At 43.0% G+C, this 27098-nt stretch overlaps 1 protein-coding gene across 4 annotated transcripts in view; it reads right to left on the bottom strand.

Annotated features, from left to right (window-relative positions):
• LOC118119438 (spectrin beta chain, non-erythrocytic 1) overlaps positions 1–27098 on the bottom strand; it is a 77243-nt gene that overhangs the window by 9475 nt on the left and 40670 nt on the right. For 2 of the 4 annotated variants that reach the window (XM_035173433.2, XM_035173432.2), the window contains 33 exons: positions 21228–21379; positions 18951–19124; positions 17708–17799; positions 17316–17396; positions 16852–16967; positions 16596–16708; positions 16312–16499; positions 15754–15871; positions 15293–15451; positions 14976–15071; positions 14238–14444; positions 13329–13482; positions 13075–13226; positions 12753–12971; positions 12370–12450; positions 12011–12217; positions 11643–11854; positions 11262–11399; positions 10604–10724; positions 10297–10512; positions 9672–10091; positions 8850–9052; positions 8514–8604; positions 8288–8434; positions 7100–7363; positions 6000–6224; positions 5805–5894; positions 5113–5391; positions 4115–4245; positions 3771–3975; positions 3193–3567; positions 2799–2885; positions 151–308 (listed from right to left, as the gene is read on the bottom strand). In XM_035173433.2, coding sequence (XP_035029324.1) covers positions 151–308; positions 2799–2885; positions 3193–3567; positions 3771–3975; positions 4115–4245; positions 5113–5391; positions 5805–5894; positions 6000–6224; positions 7100–7363; positions 8288–8434; positions 8514–8604; positions 8850–9052; positions 9672–10091; positions 10297–10512; positions 10604–10724; positions 11262–11399; positions 11643–11854; positions 12011–12217; positions 12370–12450; positions 12753–12971; positions 13075–13226; positions 13329–13482; positions 14238–14444; positions 14976–15071; positions 15293–15451; positions 15754–15871; positions 16312–16499; positions 16596–16708; positions 16852–16967; positions 17316–17396; positions 17708–17799; positions 18951–19124; positions 21228–21379 — 5671 coding nt within the window. Of the gene's footprint in view, positions 1–150; positions 309–2798; positions 2886–3192; positions 3568–3770; positions 3976–4114; positions 4246–5112; positions 5392–5804; positions 5895–5999; positions 6225–7099; positions 7364–8287; positions 8435–8513; positions 8605–8849; positions 9053–9671; positions 10092–10296; positions 10513–10603; positions 10725–11261; positions 11400–11642; positions 11855–12010; positions 12218–12369; positions 12451–12752; positions 12972–13074; positions 13227–13276; positions 13282–13328; positions 13483–14237; positions 14445–14975; positions 15072–15292; positions 15452–15753; positions 15872–16311; positions 16500–16595; positions 16709–16851; positions 16968–17315; positions 17397–17707; positions 17800–18950; positions 19125–21227; positions 21380–27098 lie in introns of those variants that run through there. The other 2 variants (XM_035173434.2, XM_035173436.2) reach the window with 2 other exon arrangements.

The following is a 27098-nucleotide window of genomic DNA, read 5'->3' as shown; positions in this document are numbered from 1 at the left end:
TTAATGCAAGACAGAAAGTGGAGGTGGAGCAGGAGGGTGAAGCTAAATTTAATAAAGCAGTGTGTGTGTGTGTCCTCCTGAGCATCTGAACAAACGCTGACTCATCAGAGATCAGGTGAAACCAGTCCATGTTCAGTCTGCAGCTCGTACCTGGGTTTCTCCTGGGCCTCGATCAGACGGATGACGTCCTCCATCCACAGCATCAGGTCCCGCACCATGCTGAAGAAGCGGAACTTGTCTGCAGTCTCGACCAGCTTCACCCGCCGGCCCTCCGCCGCCTCCAGCAGGTTCTTCCAGGCCTCCAGCACCTGAGGGAGGACGAGACAACAGCGAAGAGTCAGACCAGAGAAACACCAACATCACTGGTTCAACCCGATAAAAAACGATCTTCTCACTTTTACTCAACCAAGAGTCAGTGGGAACTGAATTTCATCGAAATTATTGGTATAATTGAAACAGCCTGAGAATAACGGACAGAACCAGGGAGGATCATCTGTGAATCGTGTGTCCTACAAAACGGAGGAGATTCACTTTGATCAGCAGAGAGTGGCTGAAGAACGGCAAAATGTTTTATGATAAATACACATGTTGATTAGGATTGATTATTAATATTTGAGTATATTATAGAGTGTTGAAGTGCAGGGTTCTCTGGGGGAGCAGTGGAATAAATAAATGGGATAAAAGCACAAAAAGAAAATAAAAGCGCAAAACATATGAGCAGATTCCAAATGGAAAAGCACCACAAGGGGGCGACTGGCGAGCTGCTAGCTGCTTTATAACAAGACGACGTTTATATGGTTTTTGCATCAACATCTGGGAGTGATTTAAGATACAGACATTTTATTTTGATCCATACTTGATCCAGCAACCTTAAACTCTGCACCATATAAGTGATCTGTATGTTATCGACCCTTATTTGTTTGAGCGTCTTTGAACTCTATCGTCCTCTGGTCGTACTTAGTAGAGAGACGCACGCTGCTCACAGAGAAGATGGAAACATGGCTGCAGACGACTGCAAGCGGCGATTCTCCGGCAGCTAACAAGCAACTACTGTTGAGCAAATGTGAACGCAAGCATCCGATTGCACTGCTACGTGCAGCCATGAAGTATTAAAATATCTGAGTTAAGCAGGAGCTAAAATTTTAGATTTCATCTTCACTGACTGATCAGACCCAAACTGTATTTGCAAACTACAAGTAGCATTTGATTTAACCTCCTCAGAGGCCCAGGCGGGTGGAGTTTACAGTTGATCCTGGGTTGGGATTAGTCAATCAGATAAACTGTTTAGTTTTTGTTCTGTGCAAAAAAATCCACCTACACAATGAAGATAAAAAAAAAAACTACAAGTATTTGCAAAGCAGCAGGTCTGTGTCTGACTCTACAGAGGGCTGAGACTAATCTGCATGAAAACCACTAAAATGTCACTAAAATTAAACATTTTAGTCTGAATATATAAAAGAACTGCAGCCAAAATGAAGCCTGATGCCAAGCAGATGTTTCTGGTAAACAGAGTCTCACCTCTCCCTTTCTCTTCTGGGTGGACAGAGGATGTGAAGGGAAACATACAGGGAATGGTCAAAACACAACGCCATCAAAAACACTTCTCAACAGTCAGCTCAGGTCCACAGGAGAGCGCAGGCTGTGCACGTCACGGAGGAGCTACAGGGAAACTCCACTTCAACTCTAAACTCCTCATCGTTCACCAACAGCTTCAGTTTCAGAATCAGGAAAAAACGGTTCTTTCATGACTCAGAAAAACATTTAACGGAGTTGAGGACACGTTTCATCTTTGTATTAATATTTGTAAAGTTAATATATTGATAAAATATAGTCAGATGTTTGGTTTGAGAACATCACAAAGTTTAAAAATCAACCATTAAGAAAAACATTAAGCTCGATGAGTCTTTGCTTGAGTTTTACATTTGTGTCTGAGGAAACATTTTGATTCAACCTGGTGAAGATAATGAAATTTCTCCAAACTATCAGAATATCACCGATCACAATATAAATTCAAAAGGTAAACAATTACCAGCCTAGAATTTTAAAAGCGAATCAAAGTCACATTTGATGATTTACTGCAAATAAAATATTTTTCAGATTTTTAATCTCAAGAGAAATGATTCTTTATCCAGAGAACCTGGTTTAGTTTAGTTTATAAGGATCAATAAAGCTGAGTCTAAATAAACAGCATCCTAAACCTCTACTATCTTGTAATATTTAAAATAAAATACATTTATTTTTTTTTATTTTCAGATTTTAAGCCTGTTCAGCACTTTGGTTGAATGTGTTTTTTTAAACGTGGTTTATAAATAAACTTTGACTTTGACTCTTGCGAGCAGAAACATTAGTGAGACTTTATCATTGTGTTTCTTTTATTTTGACCATGCCCTGTAAGATTCTACTGTGTTTGTTGAAAAGATTCTGGTTTCATTATGAATAAAAAATTACTTGATTAATTGCAGATGTGAAAAACAGCTCTACACGTTCAACATCTTCATTTTCTTTGAGTGACGTCTGTACGGGAATCATCTTGTGTTACGTGTTGATTTATACGTCACACAAACTTATTCTCCAACTTATTCTCCAGACATTCACCATGTCTGTTTTAAATGTCTCCCGGCAGCAGAGGAACGGTGCAGAGTTAATGCAGCAGCAGTGCAGCATGAGTGAGGCAGAGGCCTTTTACACTGACTTCATTAACATCAGTGCTACATCATGAGTTCTTGTTTTATCTGAGTGAAGTCAAAGGAAACTGAGCCCAGCCCTGACGAGCTCCGTGTCTTTACACCCCAGCTCACCTCCCCCTCTCTCTTCTGGATGTCGTCAGCTTTGTCTCCGGCGTACGCCGACTGCAGACGGACGGCGTCCTCCTGCAGCTGCCGCACCTGAAACAGGAGCAAGAGGAAAGAAGGTGTCACACAGAGGAACATGAGCCACAGAGGGACCGCATCCATTCTTAAATTTCTTTATTTATTTTAGGTTTTAATTCTCTTTTTTTCTATAAAAAGAGAATTGAAAGTCACACACTCATAACAGGTTTGTGCATCAGAGTTGGTAGCTTTCACTTCTTTCATTGAGTTTCCTCTCATGATGAATGAATGAAACTGAAATGAAACTTTTTATTTCAAAAGACAACTGGAGCGTGTTCCAGATTTTTCTTGGCCTCTAGTTTCCCCATTCCAAAGACTTCACCTGTGTTCCCACAGCCTGGATGTCGTGCTCGAAGGTGGTGTGCATCCTCTGCAGCGTCTCCACTGTGTTCTGGTCGCGGCCGAGCTCCTCCGGCAGCTTCTTATGTTTGTCCAGGATGCGGTTGAGGATCTCCTTGGCGTCGTGGTAGAACTTGTGGAGCTCGAAGGAGGCAGCGAGGATCTGCGTCCGGGTGTCGATGAGCTCCAGCAGGTCGGCCCACGCCTCGTTCAGGCCGTCCTTCCACTCGGCGATAGTGGCGGCGTCGCCGTGGCCGGTGTTGATCAGCTCGTCCGCCTGGCGGTTGACGGCATCCACGCGCTCCTGGCCGATGTTCCCGGTGTCACGGGCAAATTCTCTGAAACGCTCCTGAAGCATCTGATAGAGGAAAGACATCAAATGCAAGTATTAATATATAAAAAAAAATAATCACAATATACATTTATAAAAGTATAAAAAAAGAAAGAAATTCTAAATATGCAGATTCAGTTTTGTATTTTTCAGCCTCTGCAGATCAGAACAGACTGATGATATATCTTGTTGCATACAGAGTGAAAATGCAGATGTGCGTTTGTACTGACGGTAACGTGCTCGTAGTCCTGTCCCAGCTCGTGGGATCCAGCCACCACCTCCCTCTCAGCGATCCACTGCTCCAGGTCGTCCACCTCTCTGTTGAGCTGGAAGAGACGCAATCGCTCGTCCAGCTTCCCCCGACGCTCCTCTGACAAATCCTTCAGGCCGGCGTAGAGTTTATCCACCTGAGACTGACGCATCCCGATACGCTCGCTGCAGGAAGAGACGACGGAGATTAATTCTAATTTATGTGGTTCCTTCTCTTACTTTACTCCTTTTTATCCTAGAACCTGCTTTTCCTTTTCATCAACTGTTTTCTAATGCCTCCTCTTCCTTTCTCTCAGTTTCTCACCTGTCGGGGTGTTCGGCGCCCACCAGGCCTCGGCTGGTGCCGGACAGCAGGTGGACCGTGTCGGCGTAGTCCTCCACTGCCTGCTCCAGGATCTGATGCTTCTTCAGCATGGCCACAGAACTCTGCTCGTCCTGCGAGACACACAAAAGATTTCTTTCACTCATCTATTTCATTTCACTGTTCTGAAAATGCATAAACTGACAGTGAAAAGAAGAATGAGTGACTAAAAGGGAGAGAAACAAAAAGACAAATGGAAACAGAATCATTTAGTTTGAGGAAATGTTTCTCACAAGAAGAGGATCAATGAGACCAGATTTAAAGACTCTTCACACAATAAAGACTCTAAACATCGTTAACACCAAAGCTGAAAATAAAACAGTAAATAACTGAAACCATCTCTTATAACCAGAGAACGGATGTTTTCATACACTGAATTAAATATGAAATATCAGAAAGTATTGAATTTAAACTGACCTGCGGCGAAACAACTGAATAAACTCACAGCAAACTCACAGTCTGAGGAAGTGACACGTGAACGGAACCAAAACAAAGAAACAGGAAGTTTTTAACCTCCAATGACCCGATCGTCAGTTTAACTCGTGCAGCAGTGATGGTGGAGGGGAGCCGTGGTATCGAGACCCCGCCCATACACAGTCTCAACCAATCCTGAGTCAGTCTCAGCTGTCAATCACGAGGTCTCAGCCCGTTTTTACACCATCAAATAACTGATTTAAACCAAACTGATCAGAAACATGAACATTTGAACAAACTTCAGAGTGAGAAGAAACTACCTGAAATGACAGAAACTATCTTTGACTAACACTCTTTAGTTTTGTCCCATGTCTCATCTGCTAACATGGAGGAGCAGCCAGCCATCACCACTTTGTGCTGAATGATTATTTTAAACCAAATTTCTGTTTGTTTTCTTCTTTTTACCGTCCTGATCATGAATCAGATTCTGTTTGGTCGTCTCCTTGTTAATTAAACCTTGTCCTCACCTTGGCCTTCTCCTCTGACATCATGTACAGCTCCTGCTCGCTCATCCAGGCCTCGGCCTCGGCTGCGTCGAAGTAGTACTGCTGGGCCTCGTGGGCTTCGCTGAGGCGGGCGTGGCGCTTCTCCGTCTCTTTCCTGATCTGCTCCCACAGCGACTGGAGCCCGGCGAGCCGCTGGCGGATCAGCTGGGCGCTGGGGCCGTCCTCCCTCAGGATGTGCTGGCTGCGGTCGAAGATGTCGTCGTAGCGAGGCTGGTGACCCTGGATCTCCTTCTGCAGCGTCTGCGAGGTCACACAGAGGGTTAAAGTCAGGTTAAGCTGGGAAAATAATTACTTTTAAATCAAACTAATGCAGAAGTTGGAACTTGAACAAACTGCTGGTCAGTAAAAAGGAGACTTCTGTCCTTCAAACCTTTACTGACATGTCATGATTCCTCTTTTAGATTTGTTCAGTGTGTTGATTAAGGTTTAAATATTAAACAAGTAGTTTGCAACAACAAATGATGAAGAGTCTGAGGAGAAGCTTAGAATAATATAGATAATATTCATGTATCTATATTACAGTATATAGTAATATATAAGATTAAATGAACTGTAAATAAGGATTTTGTTAAGTCCAAACAGCCTTTATTTTGACAGGACCAGGTGTGTGTGTGTGTGTGTGTGTGTGTGTGTGTGTGTGTGTGTGTGTGTACCTGGTTCTTCTTGATCAGCAGCTGTACAGTCTGCAGGTTGTTTCCATGGTCGGTCGATGTGGCCAGAGCCATCCTCTCCTCCACCCAGAGCTGGAGACACAGTATGTATTTCACTCGTCTGTTCTTCAACCTTTAATCTCTCTCTTCTTTTCTCTACTTTCTAACTTAGTTTCCTTCATCTCTGACTCTACTCACGATCTCATCCTCCACGTCCCTGTTGAACTGGTGGATCTCCCTGGAGGCCATCAGGTTCTCCCGTCTCTTCTGCAGCGGCGCCTGAAGGCAGTTGAACTTCTTCTCCACGCTGATCCTCTGTCCGTCCACCTCCTCGGAGCCTTTCCCCTCCTGGCTGAGCGCCTGCGACTGGCCCTGCAGCTCCTCCACCTCCTTCTGACGCACATCCACCTGGCTCTCTAGGATCTGCAGGAGGTCACATGTCACAGGTTAGACACATATCTGCTGCAGGATCAGTGGCAGTAATACCAACATTAAAAAATATATATTCAAGATAGACTTTCTAGCTATTGCAGATATTTCAACCACATCTCACTGTCTTCCTCCATAGCTGTCAGTTATCAGCTGAGCTGTTTCCATGACAACTGAGCAAAGGGAGCTGGGAAACGGTAACACTTCATCACACACACACACACACACAAACACACAAATCAAAGATTACATAACTGCTGTGGGCGTGCAGTGCTTAACAAGTGTGTGTGAGTGCACAGCTAAGACGAAGATTTCTTACTCTCCTTGCATGAGGAATAATCACCAAGTAAAAAACTGTAAAACTGCATCTGTTTGTTCAGCAAGTGATTCTGAGATCATTTCTGTCACCAGATGGTTTGAATAAGTAAAAATCAAGATAAGTATTCAACATAAAATGACATTTTAGATGAGGAATTGTTTTTACGTGAAATTGTCGAGGGTTGCGAACACAAGGCCGATTGTACCTGTGGGTCGAGACTGGAGACGGTTGAGAACCACTGATTTAACGGATCATGAGCTAAAACAGTTTGTAATCAATGAATAGAAACCTAAGAACCAGATTAAAAAAAGTTTTTCCCTTGTAAAATAAAAAATAAGGAAGAGATACCAAAAACTGAAATGATGATTAGTTCTTTTCCACTATAAAAGTTGTTTCCTGATCTCGTTTTGTTTTTCGGCTTCACGTTTAAACTCAGTAGAAGAGAAACTGTGACGTCAAACTTTTTCCAGTAATGAATGAATGAGTCAGTGGAGCAGCTCAGTGACTCTTCAAACTTATGATAAACCCTTGAGTTAACGTTGCTCCTCACCTGCTGCTTCTTCAGCAGGATGTTGACGGACGTCAGGTCTTTGCCGTAGTCGTCGGACGTCAGCTGTCCGTCCAGGCAGCCCAACCACTTGTCCAGGTCGGCGCAGCTCTGGGTGAACAGCTCGGCCTTGTTGGCGTCAAACAGACACTTGGCCTTGGTCTGGGTGGTCGACTCCAGGTCGTCCCACATCGTCTTCAGGGACGCCAGCTTCTCTTTCACCATCACCTCCGTCTCTGGTTTCTCCGACATCAGCGTCTGCCCGTCCTGAAAGACGCCATTTATCAATACTCAAGGAAAGCGTAGTAATAAATTACAATCATCTCCGTATTATTCTGTACACGACCCTCGTTTCCCCATAAACTGGAAAGCAAAGGCTCATGATGACATCATAACATTACAAGGCTGAGGCACCAGAGAAGATTCTCCAGGAAATTACATCAATGTGAGAAGAAATGTTGACACTAGAGGAGCATTTCTTCAGATCTTAAAATATTCTAACTGAAAAATTAAAAACAAAACCTATACGTTTTATTTATTTCATTTTTCATTTCTAACTGATTTGTTTATGTAACGATTCCAGATCATCACTTTTCCTGTTTGCTCACCTGACGTATTTTAATTCACGATGTGTATGTTTTCTCTGCATATTCATGAGTCTTACAGGATTAATTTTGAATCTGAGCAACATGAATCATACAGAGCAGCTGGAGTGTGGCGACTGTTTACTGCACATTCACACTGAGATCTGTCTTTGTCTCTTTTACAACATTTAGCTTCGTTGTGTACAAACTGTATTTTTAACATGTAGCATGGCTGCTGACTTCTATGCAACATTATTAAAAAGAGACGTGGTGCGTTTTGTTGATCAGATTATTTGTCATTTAAAGAACTTTCTGTTTTCCACAAAAGTAGGATGTTTGATGTTTTTGTTTCAGCGATAAAGAGAAAACTTCTTAGATTTTGAAAATTAGCTTTTAAACTTTAAAGCACCTCAGCGGGAAATTTATGTGAAATACATTAAATTCTTTAAAAAAAACTCAATTCAAGTCAACAGTTTGTATCTTTGGTCAGTAGCTTTGTAAACACTCGTCTGTCAGTTTAGAGAACATGTGCAGCAAAGAGCAACTCAATCTTTTTAAGGAAATGAAAGAACATTTCATTCCGTCTCCTCGCCTCCTCGCCTCCTACCTTCTGGATCTTATCCAGCCACTCTTTGTTGGACTGCAGCTCGGCCATGAAGGCCTGGTGTTTCAGCCACTTGCTGTGGAGGTTCCTGGCCTCGTCGTACGACATGTCCTGGGCCGTCAGCATCTTCTCGTTGATCCACAGGGACAGCTGGAGACGCAGAGAATTAGCTCAGCTTATAACCACGAGTTGGACTGAAGTTGTTTTGAACATTATCGATCTGTTTTACCTCCTGACAGTCCTGCAGGAACTTCTGCAGGTCTCTGTTGTCCTTCAGCCTCATCAGCAGGTCACTGGCAGCCGCTCGGTTCTTCTTGTGTCTGGGGAACAAAAATCAATGTGTTCAGGAACATTTATCTATTTCTAGACACAATTAAAGCCACATTTTGAGTCACTGAACAGCTGATCTGGTGAAGACAGGAGCCGAATGTCTTGCTGAAGACCTACAGGAGTGTAGCTGGTTTAGTTTAGTCCAGGGATTTAACTTTTACAACCTCAGTCCTGCTTCTTCAGCACAAATACACTTCAGTGAACAAATTCCCTGTTCAAACCAACAGTATCTCACCTCTGGTCGATAGAATCCACCTTCTCCTGGATGCGCTCGGCGTTGATGTTGCCGTCAGCTACAAGGCGGCGGCCGGTGTCGACCACACCGCTGATCTTCTCCTCGTTGGCGTCCAGGGTGGTCATGAAGTCCTCCTGCTTCTTGATGGCGGCCTCGGCGCCCTCCAGAGTGGTGGGCATCTCAGTGTGAGCCAGGACGTACTCCTGCAGAGAGAAGCACAGAGGAGACACTTGTTCAGCCACTAAATGAAAATCTAGATTAGTTAAATTTGGATTTTTGAAAAAAAACAACAACCTGGATTTAGGTTTGATAGAATTTACAGGTTTGTAGTTTATTGTAATTTTTTACACATTAACATTAAAGTTAAGGTCAATTTCTGAGGAATTCATGTCCTGTTTTTTTAACCTTATGAATGATAAGTGTAAAATACATAAACTTGTTTTTAAACTGTTGTAATGAAGATGTTGCACCACTTGGGGGCGACCTCTGACTGGACTGAAAAGTTCCCAGAGTCTATAAATATCTTGTCTGACCAACATGTTAAAATGTTAATATTCACAAAACACAAAGAAAATCCTCTTTAACAAACTACTATTCTAAATAATCAACTAGCTCAACTTCTTTGGAATTATTTTCTACAACTGCTTCCCCAGGTGTGATTAGAGCCTCTCCCAGCATGCACCAGGTCATCTTGATTTTCTGACTGCAAATAAAAGACTCTACAGAACCAAGAAACTCAAACTGTGGACTTCAGAGTCGTTGATTCACTACAGATGCTGCATGTGTTTGCCTCAGTCGTGAGTTCAGGTTTTTGAGGTGTACCTGGTTGTTGAGGAAGGCCTCGGCCTGCTTGGTGTCCCTGAGGAACAGCTGATAAGCGTGAGACTGCGACAGCAGGTTCTGTCGGTTCTCCCACATCTTGTGCAGCTCGTTCCAGCCGGTGTCGAGCGCCTGCAGCCGCTGCCGCAGGAACATGTACTGTGCGTCCGTCTGGCCCTGCGTCACCATCTCGCCCATGTCCCGCATCTTCTGGTAGTCTTCCTCGTAGTTGCGGATCTCGTTCTTGATCCCCTCGTGTTGGGTCAGCAGTTTCTCGGCCTCGGCCAGCGTGTTGGGCATGTCCTCGGAGGCGATGGCCGTCTGTGTGCGCGACAGCCACGACTGGAAGTCGTCCAGCTCGCGCAGGAACTGCTGCAGCTTGCTGGCCTCGCCCAGGGACTCCTCCCGGTTCTTCATGGTGTCCTGGAAACAGAACAAATCAGTTTATTATCTTGTGTTTCTCCGCACTGTGTGTGTTGAAACACCTTTAACATCCTGGTGTGGAAGAACTGTGATGTTCTTAATTTCCAGAATCTGTTATAAATGACAAATTCTCATTCTGGTGGAAGATTTTGAAGATTTAAAAGAGATTTAAGGTTGTTTCTGCTGATCTGACAGATCCTCTCACCTTCATCTCGTCCCAGACGCCTCTGATTTCAGCCAGACGTCCCTTGATGGCGTCTGACTGCTCCGGGTGTTCTGTAGCCAAACGGTCCGCTTCCTTTCCCAGGTCTCCCAGCTTGTCTTCGATGGCGGCCAGGTCGCGCTCCATTCCCGTCAGCTTCCTCTGCAGAGCCATGACGCCGGCCAGGTCGTTCCCCAGCTCCTGAGTGGACTCGATGACCTGGAGGAGGACAGAGAGCGAGTGACGGGTCAGACCAGCCAATCAGTGGCAGCGGGGGGTGAATTAAAACCCTGAAGGAGCGGACACGGACCTTGGTCTTCTCTTTGATCCAGGACTTGGTCTCGTTACACTCCAGGTGGTAGTTCTGGACTCCCAGAGCCGAGTTCAGGCTGTCCTTCTTCTGGTCCACCAGGTCCCTGAACTGACTCCACCTGGACGGATGGACAAGCGGACAGAGACACCATCAGCAGCAAATCAACTACTACTGAAAACTGAAGCAGGTGGCTTATTCATTTATCTGTTTTATTCAAGATTCATTTCCTTTTTCATCTCATTGAGGTAACCTGTTTAATCCTGGTTTAATCCTAGGTTAGTTACCTGATAGCCACAGATCGTTTACTATTTTAATTCAAGTTTATTACCTTTAAATATAAGTTTCCAGTTTATTTCCTAATGCTCTACATGTAATCATCTTTTTTTTAATTCCCTTTTTAATCCCAGTTTAGATCATAGCTGCTAAATCTCAGTTAATTACCTGATAAACCTCACATTTATGTTTCGTCACAGATAAATTGTGTTTAATCCCAGTTACATGTAGAATCTCTGTTATAATGATCTTTAATTCAGGTTTAGTTTCAGTCCCAATTATATCATGTTTAGTTTCAGCCTTAAAAGCAGTTCATTAACCAGTTTCATCTCCGTGAGGTGGTTAAAGATGTGATAATCTGATCTAATCCCAGTTAGATTACCTGGTGTTGAGTTTGTCCTGCTGGGCTTTGATCTCCTTCTCGCTGGGATGTCCGCTGTGCATCAGTTGCCTGGCAATCTGGTTCACCACGGCGACCCGGGACGCCTGGCTGTTCATCTCCGGCTCCAAACTTTCAAACCTGGACGGAGACGCAGGAAGTTAAAAAAATAAAACCCTGAAGTCTTTCTCTTTCATTCAGAGCGAGGGCAATGCATGATGGGATATATTGCTCTGTTATATTACAGTCAGTTGTCTCACTCGTTAAGAATAACTGACTACAGGAACTTATAAGAATTTCACCATCAAACTAATCTGGCTTCTGACCCTAAAAGTCAGGCTTATTAAACCCAAACTGATCTGGTTTGACCCTGGTGCTTCTCACCGGTGCTGGACGACCTCCAGATCCTCCAGTTTCTCGGGGATCTCCATGCTGTTGAGCCACTGCTCCTTCTCATCGATCCACACCTCGCAGGCGTTGGCTTCACTCTTCATCTTGTAGAGCGCCAGAGCGTCCTGCAGCGCCTGCTTCCTGAGGCGCGTCAGCTCCACCACCTCCTTGTATCGCTCCTCGATGCCGGCCAGCCGGCTCTGAACCTGCACATTCAAAAAGAACGATCATCACAGTGAGTGAAGTGCCTTCCAGAAAAAAACTTAAACGAGAAGCTAGAACTTCATTTCTGGTAACAATAGAAGTCTGGTTGATTTTAACTTTCTCCACAGATACAGAACCAGCAGAATGAAACTCCTCACCTCCTCAGAGTCGGCCTTCTCGGGCGGCAGCGTGCGGGACTGTTCGTGCAGAGCGTCGATGACGGGACGGTAGCTGCCGATTTCCTCTGCAACGTCTTTGTGTTTCTTTACCAGAGCCTGAGTGGAGAACTCGTCGTGGCCCACGTCGACGCTGGAGACGATCCGCAGCACGTCCAGCATCCACGTGTCGATGTCGTCAGCATCGGCCTGAGGAGAGAAGAGGAAGTGATTTAGTTTCTGAGCTGGAGCTGAAACTGGACTTTATTTTTTTTTACCAGCTTTGTACAGACGTCTGCTGATCAACTGAACTGAATTCAACCAGTCAATTTCTATGAGAAACCATGAAAGCGTGTTTTCACCTGGAACTGGTGCTGGTTGCAGGCTTCCTGCAGACGAGCTTTACGGACGGCAGAGAGACGCTCCAGAGCTGCCCACTGCTCCTGCAGCACAGAGGAGAGGAAGCAAGGAAGGAAGGTTTTAGGAAATTATGCATCTTGATGTTTGAGGACAGATTTACAGGTAAATACACTTTTTCCTGAAAGTCAAGAAGGTTTTATACAAATGAAATCAAACAAATGAAGCAGGAGAAGCATCTACTCTTCTTTAGGAGATGAAAATATCATTCCCAAAATTACTAAGAGTGAGATTTAAGTTTCAACGGCTCTAAATAAGATGGAGACGGGACAAATGTGTGTTAAACAAGTTAAAAGAGTAAAACGTTGCGGTGACAGCTGCAGTTTACCTGGACGTCCTGGATTCGCTCTTTGATCTTATCGGCTCCAAAGTGGTTGTTGGCCACCAGCTCGTCTCCCGTTTTGATGGTTTGCTGTAAATGAGCCGCTCGCCCAGTCATCTCGTCTTCGAAGGCTTTGTGCTGACTCAGCAGTCTCAGCGCGCCTGTCAGATCCTTCCCATAATCCTCGGAGGACAGGATCTGCTCCTTCTCCCGGATCCATCCCTCCTACGAAGCGCAGACACATTCAGGCCTCGGTTACATCACGTCCCAACGACCAGACAACTCCAGGTAGACTTTTAATAATAGGAATAATATAAATAAAAATAACCTCTTCAGCCATTTCCCAGAAGAACTTCCAGAGGCGACGGGACTCCTCGAGGCGAGCTCGCCGTTCGGCCGCGAGCTGACTCAGCTCCTGGTAGCAGAACTCCAGGTGAGCCACTCGATCCCTGATGATCTGTGGGTCACACGGGTTATAACCTGAGGAGGAGAGAAACGATTAATGTCCCGCTCATCGAAATCTGCCAGACGAAGAGCACACACTCAAAAAACTCCTCCATCCATCATCGTCGTCCATCTCACCCTCGGAGTCGCTGCCGAATTTCTGAGCGTTCAGGTTGACGTTTTTGACTCTCGTGGCCTGGATGCTGATGTCAGCCTCCACCAGAGCGTGTTTCTGCATCAGGTCCTCGACACCCAGCAAATGTTTCCCATAATCCTGGGAGAGCAGCAGCATCTGCACCGAGAGAGACAGAGCCCAGGGGTCAGAGGTCAAACCATCACACAAGGACATCGATATTTACAGGAGGGAATATTGATAATAACTGTGTCCATTCTTTTTCAGGAAATTCCTCAGTTTGAATTTCACCAGTTTAATCAGCGATTGATCAGATGTTAATTCATCCAAAGAAAACAAATCAAAAGATGAAATATGTCCGAGATTTTCAATAGTTCAACAATAGACTAAATGTAAATATAATTAAAAATACAATGATCTCAATGATTCCAAATTCACCTGAATAAACCAAATTAACTATTTTTTTCTCACTGAAACTAAAACTGATGTTTATAGTAGTTTCTTCTTTCTTTTTTGTAACATTTGATTTGATGAGATGTCAGTTCCTCAACCAATATCATTCTTGTAAAATCTGACACTGCTTAATATGAAAAAATCTAAAACAAAATCAAAACTTCTTGAGTCCATCAGCGTTCAAACTTTAAAACCTGAAAAACAATTTGACCTAAAATAAAGAATTAAAAAAATATTGTTTCACATTTATTGTTGATGTTTAATTTCTTCTTTTACTTAAAACACAACAAACACATATGTGTTAGTAGGTGATGTTATACTTACGTCTTTCTTTTGGCCACAAATATATAAACAAAAAAAAAATCACCTGTTTTCACAGATGACAAAATATTACCCGTTATATTTTAATCTCAAAGTAAAACCCCTTGCTCTGCTCTGATTGGGCCACGCCCCTTGCGTACCTTCATCTCGTCCATCCAGTCCATGATGTAGAGCATCTCCTGGAAGACTCTCTGCAGACCCAGGTTCAGCTCCAGTCGGTGGCGTCGGTCCTTCAGCAGCTCCAGCAGATATTCCCACAGCCGGATCACGTTGTCCTTCCTGGCCGTGATGCGTTTGATGTCGTGGTAATTCTCCTTCTCCAGCTCCTTCGCCACAGAAACCACCGCCTGGGGGGGGGGGAATGGAGAAAAGCACACAAAACAAAACTCAAATGTTAACAGGGAAATTGTTCAGGAGCTGCTGAGGAATTTGCCAGAATGTGTTTGAATCTGGATATTTGTGTATTTAAACACTTTTTCGTCTGTAGGATAAAGTTTAGTTCCAAACATGTGATCAGGAGCAAGACTCTGGTTCAACGATCAAGGCTTAAAGTTGAAATCTGAGCATTTACACTCATTAGATTAATAGAATCCACCCGACTCTGCAGGATTCGACTCAATCCCGTCAACAATTCAGTCATTTTTAATCTGATAAAAGTTTAAATCAATTAAAACCAAACCAAGGTTAACTCGTCCGATCCAGTGTTTGTATCGATTTAATCCATGAGAGTAATTGGATCAAGGTTAAAACCCTAAATATATTTATTTAGTTTAGGTTTAATTCCACATGAGCTAATCTAATCTAATCCTGGGTTTAAAATTCGAACAGACAGCAGAAGACGTCCAGTGTTAAAAAAACGATCCAGGTGATGAACTGACCTGAACTCGCTCCTCGTACGCTGCAATGTCCGTTTCTATGGCCTCGTGTTTTTTAGTAGCAGCATCCACGGCCTGGAGGTCTAGTCCAAAGTTATCCTGGAGGAGGAGAACGGAGGAGACAAGGAGACGAGGACAGAGGAAACAAGGAGAGGAGATGGGAAATAAAGAGGAGAGGATGTAGGAAAGGAAACATAGAGAGGAGAGAGGAACATTTTTATTCATGGCTTAGAAATAAGAATCTACATCAAAAAGTAATTTCATTCGTGAACTCCTGTATCGTTTGATCGAGAGGAATCAACCTTGTGTACGTGTGTTACCTGAGAGACGAGCCGCTGGTTCTCGCTCAGCCACGTCTCCCTCATGGCGGCCTTGCGGTCGAAGCGTCTGGCGAGCTGTTCCAGTTTCTCCTGACGAATCAGCTCCGTCCTCAGAGCCAGCTCGCGCTCGTGCTCCGCTTTCTCCAGACGCTCCCACGCCTAAAACAAACACACCCACAACATCAAGCAGCAGAAATGTGTAGGTGACACTTTGGTGTGCTGTTGTTATTTTATTATTATACTGTTATTTATTTATGTTTAATGTCATTTCTCACATTAACTTCATTTATCTTTCACACTGTAGATGACAAATTAACACTTTTACATCTCTATATCATTATTTGATGATAATTATTTTCTCCTTTGTTTGATTTGAATTTGTACAAATAAATAAAACTCAAATGCTGTGGGGAGGAGGGTGAATCCACCTGAACTCTCCCTCCTGTAAAAGGTGTTGTTACCTTGTTGATGTCAGAGATGAGCTTTCCCTCTCGTGGAGTGTAAACCTTCTGGTTGTTGGCTCTCATCTTACTCTGGATGGTGAACAGCAGAACCTCCAGATTCCCTTTCTCTGTAAACCTGCAGACACACACACACACACAACAGAAACACACAATCAGCACTGCTGTGGCACAGAGTTTAACTTTCAGACGTTTGGCTTCAGTTTGTGTTTTAAAAGGATAAATAAGTGTAAAAACCTGTCGAATATAACAAGGTTCAATAAAACTGTGGACTTAAAAATGACGAGAGAAAAATCCAAACAAATTTCTAACATCAGAACATTTTAAGCTGCACAAAGTTCATATTATTTGCTTGTTTATATTATAAACACAAAGTCACATTGACACCAGTGATTCATCCATCACTGTCCTGTATTTGGGGGCCGGTCTTTAATAGTTTATGTCGACCTGGCTTTTTATCAACTCCCAGCTTTTTATTTGTGGAATTATAACAAAAAATATCCCCAAAATAACGTGGGTTAAAATGTGAGTAAAGTTTGGAGTCATCATGAAACTGACTTTGACGGTTTCTCCACGGTACGATACGTGTTGAAGGCCTGCAGCTGCTGCTGGACTCCCACCAGAGAGTTGGCGAACTTCCTGTTGTTGAGGATGATGATGGTCTGTTCGATCCACTCCAGCAGGTCGGACGCCAGAGACTCGTACTTCTCGACCATCTTCTCCGTCTCGATGGCGTTGTCCAGGACCTGGAAAACGCGCCAGGAACACACGTTTAATATAATGATAATAATAAAAATAACAGAATGGTCCTTTAAGGTCGGAATAAGACGTGTGTTTGTCACCTTCCCGATTCTCTTCCCCTCCACCTTCAGCGCCTTCATCTTAGAGAAGTAGTGGTAATAAGTCACCACGTAGGTGATGATGGACTTTTCATCAGGGTGGTCCACGCTGATGTCTGCACACACACACGTATATATATATATATATATAAATGTATTCTAAATGATAAAGTTGTCATTTCATTCTGAGTGAGAGAGTGTGAGTTTGAGAGTGAGGGAGTGTGTGTGTGTGTGTGTGTGCGTGCGTGTGTCCTCTCACCCTCGGCGTCCAGCAGCTTGGTGAGGCCCAGGTGTTGCTCGGCCAGGTTGAAAGCATTCTGCAGGTTGTGGTGAGCGTTTGATTTCTTCAGCTTATCGAAGTCGATCAGGTCGGGTCTGAGAGCAACAAACACAATGTGCACTTTAAACAGGAACTCATATTTATTCATATTTATATTTCTCAGTTTGAGTGATTTTTCATTTCTTTTCCTGCTGTATCTCATATGTGGCAGCGACTGGTTGCTTTAATGTTGTGATGAAGAGTTTCTCTTTAGAGCCACTATGAATACTTTTATTTAATTGTATTTTATTAAGTATAACTGTGTTTGCGTGTGCATGATGGCTGCCTCATGTTTCCTACGTTGACACTCTCTGACACTGTTTATCTCACTCACTCGGTTGATAGTCTCTCTTTTTTTTGTCTGATGAAACAATAACATAATGTGAGACAGTCGGAGTTCCTACCTGTGTTTGTGGATGAGAGCGTTAAAGGCCATCCCATCTCTCCAGCTGGTGGAGAAGTTGTGGATGTTGACATTTGGATATCTTGACAGGAAGAGGAAATCATTAAAAACCCACATTTCTCAGTGATTAGTGTTTAATTATCACGTGACATCACATTCATTTAGTGAATTAAACTGGTGGAACCATGTGTGATGGTTCCCACTCTTTTCTATGAATCATTTTCCAGTAATAACGTTTACTGCAATTCCCTCAATAATAACTAACACAACACAAAATCCTCTTTGAACATCTACATCCACTTCAGGACAGGGAACAGGAGGCGAGAGGGCTGATGGGAAATGTAGTCTACACATTTCTCTGTAGATGAGTGAAAACAGCTTTTAAAGTCTCACCCGGCGGTTTTCATCTGACACCAGAGCAGCAGAGCATCTTTAGCCGACTTCTTCTCCTTGTTGTCCTCCGTCTCCACACTGATGTCCTGGATCTGAGACACACAGACAGACACAGAGTGTAAAAACACTGATAGAATAGATGTGACGTGTGGAACTTCATTTAAAAACAAGAATCTTTCTCTTTGGATTATCATATTACCTTACGGCCTAAAGATGTCCACACTTTCTAAAACTACCTCTCTTCATAAACATGTCCTGTCTTTCTATAAAAACTGTCTATGGCTCCTGAAATTGTCCACATTGTCCAAACATACTTAACTTTTTAAAACTTACAGTATTTTAACTTTTTTAAAATGTCCTCTGTCTCTTAAAATGTCCTCACTTTCTAAAATGTCCTGCCTCTCCAAAAGTCCACGTTTTTTAAAACCGTCCAAAAATGCCATCATATCTTAAAAATCCTTTTGTTCCGAACGTGTCCTCACTCTCTGTTGTCCTGATCCTCACAAAGACAGAAGAGCACGTCTCACCTTCATCGGTCAACATCCATCGGTTTCAGTCTGACTGAAGCGTGAATCAAATGTGAGCCGCAAATCGGCATCAACACAGCGAACACACATGAGACACACACATGAGACACACACAAACACACACAAACACACACACTGTAGTCCTTCTGTCACTCGGCTCCATTTCACCCTGGTTCCTCCGCCGCTGGATTTAAAACCACTAAAAAGAGTTTTTTTAATCCTCTTATAAAATCTAAATCCTTTTCACCCATTTCAACCAACTGTTCACTGTCCTTAATGATGACATCATCACCCGGTGACACGACATCGACATACAGTAAAATCTACGACACACGTCTGTTCTTCTCGGACGGTAGTGTTTTAATGAGGCCTAAAGAAATGATGCAAAATCCAACTTTTACTCTTTAAAACAAAGGGAACACATTTTCCCTGAAGATGCCACATTTGATTAAATTAATCTTCAACAGTGGATTTATTTAAGAATATGTGAAGCAAAATAGTGAATGAGAACCTTGGCTCCAGGTGATTGATTTACTGACGGCCAGATAAACAAGATACTGATAATAAATGAGCCTCAACACCATGTGATGGGATGCAACACGGTTCAATGCACCTGACAATGGATCACATGACCCACACCACCGGTGCAGTTTTCTGATGTTCCTGGATTGAAAGCCCCTCTTGTTGGGATGTGAACGTGCGCGGCGGCCTCGTACCTGGAAGCGGAGGATGATGGTCCAGATGAGGCCCAGGGTGAGGCGGTGGTTTCCGTCTACGATGTCGTGGGACCCCATGTTCTCCAGGTGGACCCTCTGCTCCTTCAGGAACTGCAGAGCCTTGTCCACGTTCTCCAGACAGTGGATCCGCATCCGACCCTTGGTGGGTTTGGGCTGAAACAAAAACAGAACTCCAGTTTATTTACGACCCTCACAAACCCAGAGGCCGTGAACAGCTTCATGCTGTCGTATAAACACCAGGAAGAAGAAAACAGCTGCAGACACAGCTGAGTGATTTCAAAACCCACACTTTGTGTTTTCATAGATTTTCTTCAACTGGACATTATTTATACAAATCATATTCTCAAAGGATTTCATCTCAACACAGGAATGTTTCAAGCAATAAATATTTCGCAAAACCATAAATGTATGTGCATGTTAATCAAAGCCAAGAATCATAAGTTATAGAACAATTACACAGAAACTAATGGATCTTTAGTTGATTTTATAAAAGGAGGAGCAGGATGTGATGAGTTTGAGCTCTGCTGTCTGTTTTTAATGAATCAGCATCTTGTTGAGAGTCGAGTCCTCGACATCGACATGTTGGAGATGAGGTTGTTTAAATCCTGAAATATAATTAAAACAAACCACAGTGATGATAAATGACTAAAATAAAATAAATGTCTGAGCTGTCAGCGATGTTACATCCTGCAGGTTGTCAAAGCAACATGTTCACTGTCCAACTCTGATCTCATCGTCATCATCACTACGATCAGGACGTTGTCCGACAATAACACAACTCTCTTTGCTTTTCCTCACACAGACACACAAACATCACAGTGATTGGTTCATTCAGGATCTGGTTGGTTCAAGTCAGACAAAATGTATTTACTAATCATCAAAGTTTTAGTTTCACTCATTCTATAACGGATATAAATGATGGACAGAACAATGAAGGACGCCCCCTGTTGTTCAGTGTAATTCAGCCTCTCGCTCTCAGATCAGATTCCTCTGCTGCTTCTGGAGGCGTCTTGGCTCCGTGTGAAGCCTCAAACTTCCTCAATGACTTCCTTCACAACTCTCAACTGCCCCCCCCCCCCACACTGTTACTGCCTCCATCCATCCTGCTCAACACTTCACCATCCCTCTGCCCTTTATTTCAGCTCTCTCTCATTTTGTCTTCTCTTCTTTAACTCTCTGCCCAAACCAGGACTCACAGAACTGTAATTAAAATATAATAATATCAGAAAAAAGACATAGTGTATTACACTTCCTGACTGACTGTGCAGTTGTGTTTTCTTCCTGTGTGCGTCTGACAGGTTGTGAGAAGACCGGATGACAGCACCATGGAGAGAGAGGAGGTCAGATTGGAAGAGACGGGAAAGACGGGCCAAGAAGAAGAAGAGAGGAAAGAGAAGAAGAAGAGAGTTTGGCTCATGGCTCTGGAAGGCAGGGTCACACCGGGTCGTTCTGACCGAGTGCGTCTGAGTTTATGTCTCTTGGTTTGACAGAATGAGAGAGAGAGCGTGAACGAGGAGAAGACAACAAGAAGACGTTTAGAGACACGAAGGATAATAGATTCCTGTTGCCATGGTGACGGGAGACTGGCAGTAACTGCATCTCTCTAAACCACAACGACCAACAGGACCACCGTGAATCTACGACAGGACTTAACATTAATCGCCAATTATTAGAGAGAATTTATTACTCTAATTGTAAACTTGTTACATCATGTGTGAGCTGAACAGAGTTAAAATGACTTTCATTAAATCTGTTCTAAAGTTTAGAGAAACTGAAACACTGATTTCTTTTTTGCTTTTGCCGCTGAAAATAATACAAACAAAATAATTTGTATGGAGCGAAGAATCATCTAAAAATCAGCTCTTCCAGTTTGTCCTGGTAAATAAAAGTGATTCGATTTTCTTTGCACGTTTAACTTGATTTAAAATGACTCATTTATTACAGAGCTCTTAAGAAGATGAATCACAGAGCTCATAAAAAGATGCACATTTCATTTGTTAATGTGCATAATAAACCTTGTGCTCCCGTTGTCTCTGACTGGGACCACGTTCATTTATTACATATTGATGTCAAGACAAAAAAAAGAATATTTAATATATAAAGAGAATATTTGGACTTCCCCCGACGACAGAACAACATGTAAAATCACCAGTAAGAATCAGAAAGGGACAAAAGAAAGATGATTAGAGTCTGAAGCTCATTTCATTTCTCCTGCTCCTCTTTCACAATAAAAGCCCTGACAGCGACGTGACCCACCAGTCTCTCTCCTGACAGGACCTCCAGCAGCTTGATGAGCATGCGTCCGTCCCTCAGGTCCATGTAGAGGTCGGTGATGCGACAGGAGACTCTGGACAAGTGTGAGTTCACCCATTTCACGAATGTCTTCTTCTGCACCGCCTCACGCTCATCTGGACAAGAGACACAGGGAGAAAGAGAGAGAGAGATTAGTCATCACAGAACACGGGATAAAGAGAAACGCAAACAAAACTATCAACAAACAGAGGTGTGCACATGGTGACCTCAGAAAATAAGAATAGACTTTGTTTGACCCCTGGAAGGAAACAAGACTGAGACCCACACAAACGTACACACACACACACACACACACACACACACACACACACACACACACACACACACACACACACACACACACACACACACACACACACACACACACACACACACACACACACACAAACACACACACACACACACACACACACACACACACACAACTGATAAGAAACCCTGCCTGTAATATACATGCACACAAACATTCATATAAACTCATGACCTTCAGGGTGTGTGCCTGTGTGTGTGTGTAGCAGGACAATAGCTTCACTGTTGACTGGCCTTCAGTTTCTTTATCACTCAGCACAAACACACTGGAGAATGTCTGATATCAAAGTGAAGCTGCAGTAAATATGTGGAGGAGACGTCACGGTGTCTGCGAGCGGTCAGAAGCAACAGTGGACGGAGCCAGGAACACTACACACGACAGTGAGCTGATTACAGAGGGGCGTGTGGAGGAGTCTGTTTAAATCCTAGATTTTACATCCACCCTACGTGCTCGTACACACACACACAAGTGAGATCATTCTGGCTGCAGTGACGGAATGTGAAAGATGAGATCTGATCATTAATACATTTCAAAAGTAGAATCTGTCAGTGGAATCAGACGTTTTTAAAAAGGTGCAGTCAGTTTAATCTAATATTTCTCATCTGTGTCGGTCGCTGCTGAAGAGTCAAACTTTTAAAAACAGGCAGAGGTGTTTCAGAGTTTAGAAACATCCTCATCAGATGATCCACAGCACCGGTCATTTGTTTCAGCACATACTGTACTTTACTGTGCGTGCGTGCGTGCATCTTATCTCCATCTTCATGCTTCCTATTGTACGCAGGGGTGTGTGTCCACTTCATGGTATTTGGTCTTCTTAGTGTGTGTGTGTGAGTGTTGGGGCTTCCCCTTCCTGAACAGAAAATGAAGCAGCTGCTCGTCCCAGCAGGAAAAGAGACTCTCACACACACACAAAAACTGCTCGACTACACCCATAGAATAAACGTTCGTTTTGTATGTGTGTGTGTTGGAGCTGAACCGCGAGTGTGTGTGTGTAAATCACTTCTTCTTTCTATATTCAAAGAAGCAGCTGCAGCAGGAGGAGATCTCGACTCATGTGTCATGTACACGTACACATCTGTTTTGGCTCGACATAATGAAGAGCTGAAGGACGAGCGCTGTATAAAGACAGTTCCAGTTATTGACCATATTACTTCTACTGGTTGTTTTTCTGTATCTGTTTCTATCAGTAAAAAGCCCCTGGACACGACTCCCAAATACTGGCATCAGATTTGGTGTTATTGGTTATAATTAATTATAATTGGCATTAAGAGAGATGTCATAAAGGGACCATGATGCCAAAGATGGCGGCGGCTGCGTGACACACATCCTGCCGCCTCCTCCTCCCTACGGGCCAATCGTCTGCTTTACAACAGCCAAACAGGAAATGGGTTTAACGAGAACATCGCTCAGTGGAGCTCAAACTTCCACCGAGACCCAACAGTCCCTCATGTCCAGTCAAGCTGCACCAAATTACACCCATAGAAATCAGACCTCTATATACGTCTAATTTTTAAAACAAAATCTATGAATTATTCCCTGGGAAATCAACAAAACGTCCAATCTCAAAAGGTTTAAGAAAAAGATTCAAAGAAAATGTAATGAGTTCTTTCTTGTGCTATAAACACATCTTTTCACTGAGTTCGTGGAAACACATCCAGTACTTTTTATGTAATCCAGTAAACACAAAAAACTTTCAGGGGTTAAAACATAACCTCTTTGTCGGAGGTAAAAATTATCTCTGTTGGACAAACTGAAATATATTTTTGGTCATTTTGTCTGAAACTTAAATACAGAAACAGTTTCTCTGCGATAAGTCAATATATCAGTTTATCAGTTTGTTAATCAGTTCCTCTGCTTTGTATTTCCAGTACAGTTGTTTTTACAGAACATCAGTTTAGAGACGAGACTCGTTTGGTGAAGTTACAGTCGGGACTTTGTTATTGACTCAAACAAAAAAAACCAACAGGAAACAGTTTTATTCTTTATCTTTTTTTCCGTCCTTTAATTAATTGTAACCGGGCAGATTAATGAACAGCAGGGATTTATACCAGCAGGAGTCATTTCAGGTGAGTGTTAGCACTGGTCTGACCTGTGAGTGCTAAGCTAAGCTAAATAATGCACGCACGCACACCACACACACACAGCTAAGCAGAACTCAATGTCAGTGGCTTCAATTACCTTTATAGATTTACAGATACTGCTGAATGTACGAGACACAGCATTGTGTGTGTTTCCAGAGGACACAGTGTTGTCTCCCCGTGAGTCAATAACACACATGTGCACACACACACAATTAGAGGATGACCTTAACCTGAGCCTAAGGACACACACACACACACACACACACACACACACACACACACACACACACACACACACACACACACACACACACACACACACACACACACACACACACACACACACACACACACACACACACACACACACACACACAGGGGTGTGGCCTTGCTTGTCTCTATGGGGATGAAAAATCAATGTCTCCGCCCCTTTTTAAATGAGCATCACACACACAAACACACACACAGGAATGCACAGCCTGAGCATCATGTGAGGTTCATCACGGCTTGTATCATTGTGTGAATGTATCAGCCTCATTGTAATGTCAACGTTGTGTTATGACAAGAATTCACACAGACTTTCAATACACACACCAACACACACAAACACACACACCTACCTACACACAAACTCGTTGCTTGATAAAATATAAATTCATAAAATAATTTGTTAGGAAATTGTATTTTGTTCCACAGAATTGAAAAGTAGAAGAAAGAAGAGAAGAAGAAACTGTGAATGAAAGAGGAAATGAATAAAAGAATAAAAGGAAAGGAAAAGGAAAGTGACAACGAGGAGAGGAAGGACCAAGCAAACAAAGGAAATTCGACAACAAAAGAGGAAAGAAGGTACAAAACAACTGAGAAGGTAAGAAAAGGTAAAAAAGAATAAAAAGAAAAACGGGAAAAATGGAAAAGGAAGGAAAGAAAAGAAAAGGAAATTATTGTGAACAGATTAGATTTTTTTAACCAAACAGTAAATAATGTTTCTGTCCTGAGTTTTGCCTTCAGGCCAAGTTGCTCCAAACCTCGCCAGCTCCACCAATCAGCTTCTCTCTGACGTTAAGGTCAGGGTCGGCAGGTCAGAGGAGGCGGGGCTTAAACTAAGCCTAGGAGGTTCAAGTCACGGCAAAAAAAAAAAAAAAACTGACATCAACCCACAGCTGTGTTCCCCTGAGTGAGGACTGCACAATCACACACACACACAGACACACAATCACACACACAGACATACAATCACACACACACAGTCCAGACAGTGTGCGTCAATGTGATTTAGGTCAGAAATAAATCTTTAATTTGGAATCGTCCAGACCAAACTGACACCTTCACATCTATTCTGTGTGTGTGTGTGTGTGTGTGTGTGGGGGATTTTCAGGATATGTCTGAGGACACTTACTGTTTCATTTCTCATCTAATAGTAACTTTAAGCGGTTTTCAGACCTGAACTGAAGAACACACATGTTCCTGAACAAATGTCTGAGTCCGTGTCTCTGGACATTTTCTGGAACTTTTACTGCAGCCTACAACTAAAATGTCTGGAAACTTCACAGTGAGCGAGTGGACGTGTTGATGAGGTTTCTAACACGTGACGGACGTGAAACTGGAACAATACAAATATCTCAGGAGCCGTACACGTAGAAGAAAAGGCCCAGACACTATTTTCATGTCAGAAAACAGCTACATGCTACCTCTGTGTTAGCAGTAATGTGCACAGGGAAGCAGACACACACACAAACTTCACACAAATCCTTCAGGTGAAGACAGTTGATAGTTTTCATTATTTTTCAAGTAACATCTGTGAAACAAAGTCAAATAATCTGTGATTTCAGCCTCAAAATGAAGAGTTTCCTTCTTTGTCATACATCAGTTCTGAATCAATATTTTGGGGTATTTTGAATTTTGGTTGAACTGAGCAAGATATTTGCAAATGTGTTTTACTCTGAAGTTGTGACAGACTTTCAGAAAATACGTCATGGAATGAAATATTGATTGAAAACAGAATTCAACAGCTCAATCAATAATGACAATAATGGCCGGTTGAAGCGTCAGTTGAGACTTTGTGTGTCTGAGAGTTACACAGAGCAAACATATCAAACATCTGTTTCCACTATAGACACACACAACCACACACACACACACGAATGTGTTCACTCTCCCATGTCTTTGGTGTGTTTCCAAATCCAACCCACTTCTGGGCCATTCATGGTGGATCGCATGACATTAACTAAACACACACACACGAACACACACACACACAGACACACAGTAATGGTAATATTCGCGGCCTCCCTGCTCATCCTGTGGGAGATCAGGAATGCTGGAATCCTGGAAGTGCAAAACTGGAAGTGTGTATTTTAATAAGGTTATACGATCGTGTGTGTCACTGAGGTAAAAAGCCTCATGTGTTCATAGATGTTGGACCTACTTTCTCCCAGTTTAACACTATGCTTAGCGTTAGCTTCATCATTAGCTCTGTGGTGAATTGGGATATTGAATAACGAGGAGACAGAGTGTGGACACACTTCCTCTGAGTGACGTCCTGTTTCTGCTGAGTGAGAAGCTGAAACTCCACATGCTGCAGACACACAGCACGAGATCCTTTCAGCCAATCACACCACACAATACTGAGCCTGTCAGACCCTCAGCCAATCACACTGACCTCTGACTGGACGTGAACGAGACATTGTGTGTCACACACACACACACACACACACACACACACACACACACACACACACACACACACACACACACACACACACACACACACACACACACACACACACACACACACACACACACACACACACACACACACACACACACACACACACAGCCAGATTGAGGAACAGAGGAGCATTGAGAGCTGAACACTGACTGACTGATGATCAGACTGTTCAACTGACTGAAAACATACGTCCTGTTCACTGGGTTCAGTCCAGTTCAGTCTCACGTCTTTAGTTTCAAATTACAAGTTCATTATTTTCATTAAACTGTTTCAGAAATTAGACGTCGCTGAAAAGCTAAAAATATGTTGAGTAGTAGACGAGGAGCAAAGTTTGACACGTGGAGGAGAACATCACGACTCCAACGACAAATTAAAGGAGACATTCTATTCAGAGACTCACAATGAGTGTAATTACTGTAAAATGTTTTCAGTCTCCGTCTCTAACACTTTGAGCTCCGGTCTCTTGAAGGGAACTATAGCAACAGTGAGGAGTTTTAAAACCAGAACATCGTATGTGGACTAAAATGATTTGAGAAGTTTCAGTTTGTTTGTATTAATGTGTGTTTGTGAGTGTTACTGCGCATGCTAATGATTGTTAATGTATGTTGAAGTGTGTTATTGTCTGTATTAATATGCGTCTTAGTGCGTTCATGTGTGTGAAGTGTGTGTGTCAACGTGTTAAAAGTTTATGTTAA

Source organism: Hippoglossus stenolepis, chromosome 12, assembly GCF_022539355.2.
Source record: "Hippoglossus stenolepis isolate QCI-W04-F060 chromosome 12, HSTE1.2, whole genome shotgun sequence".
NCBI lineage: Eukaryota > Metazoa > Chordata > Actinopteri > Pleuronectiformes > Pleuronectidae > Hippoglossus > Hippoglossus stenolepis.
Note: the sequence above shows the minus strand (reverse complement) of the source record. Positions and strands in the feature narration are given on the sequence as shown.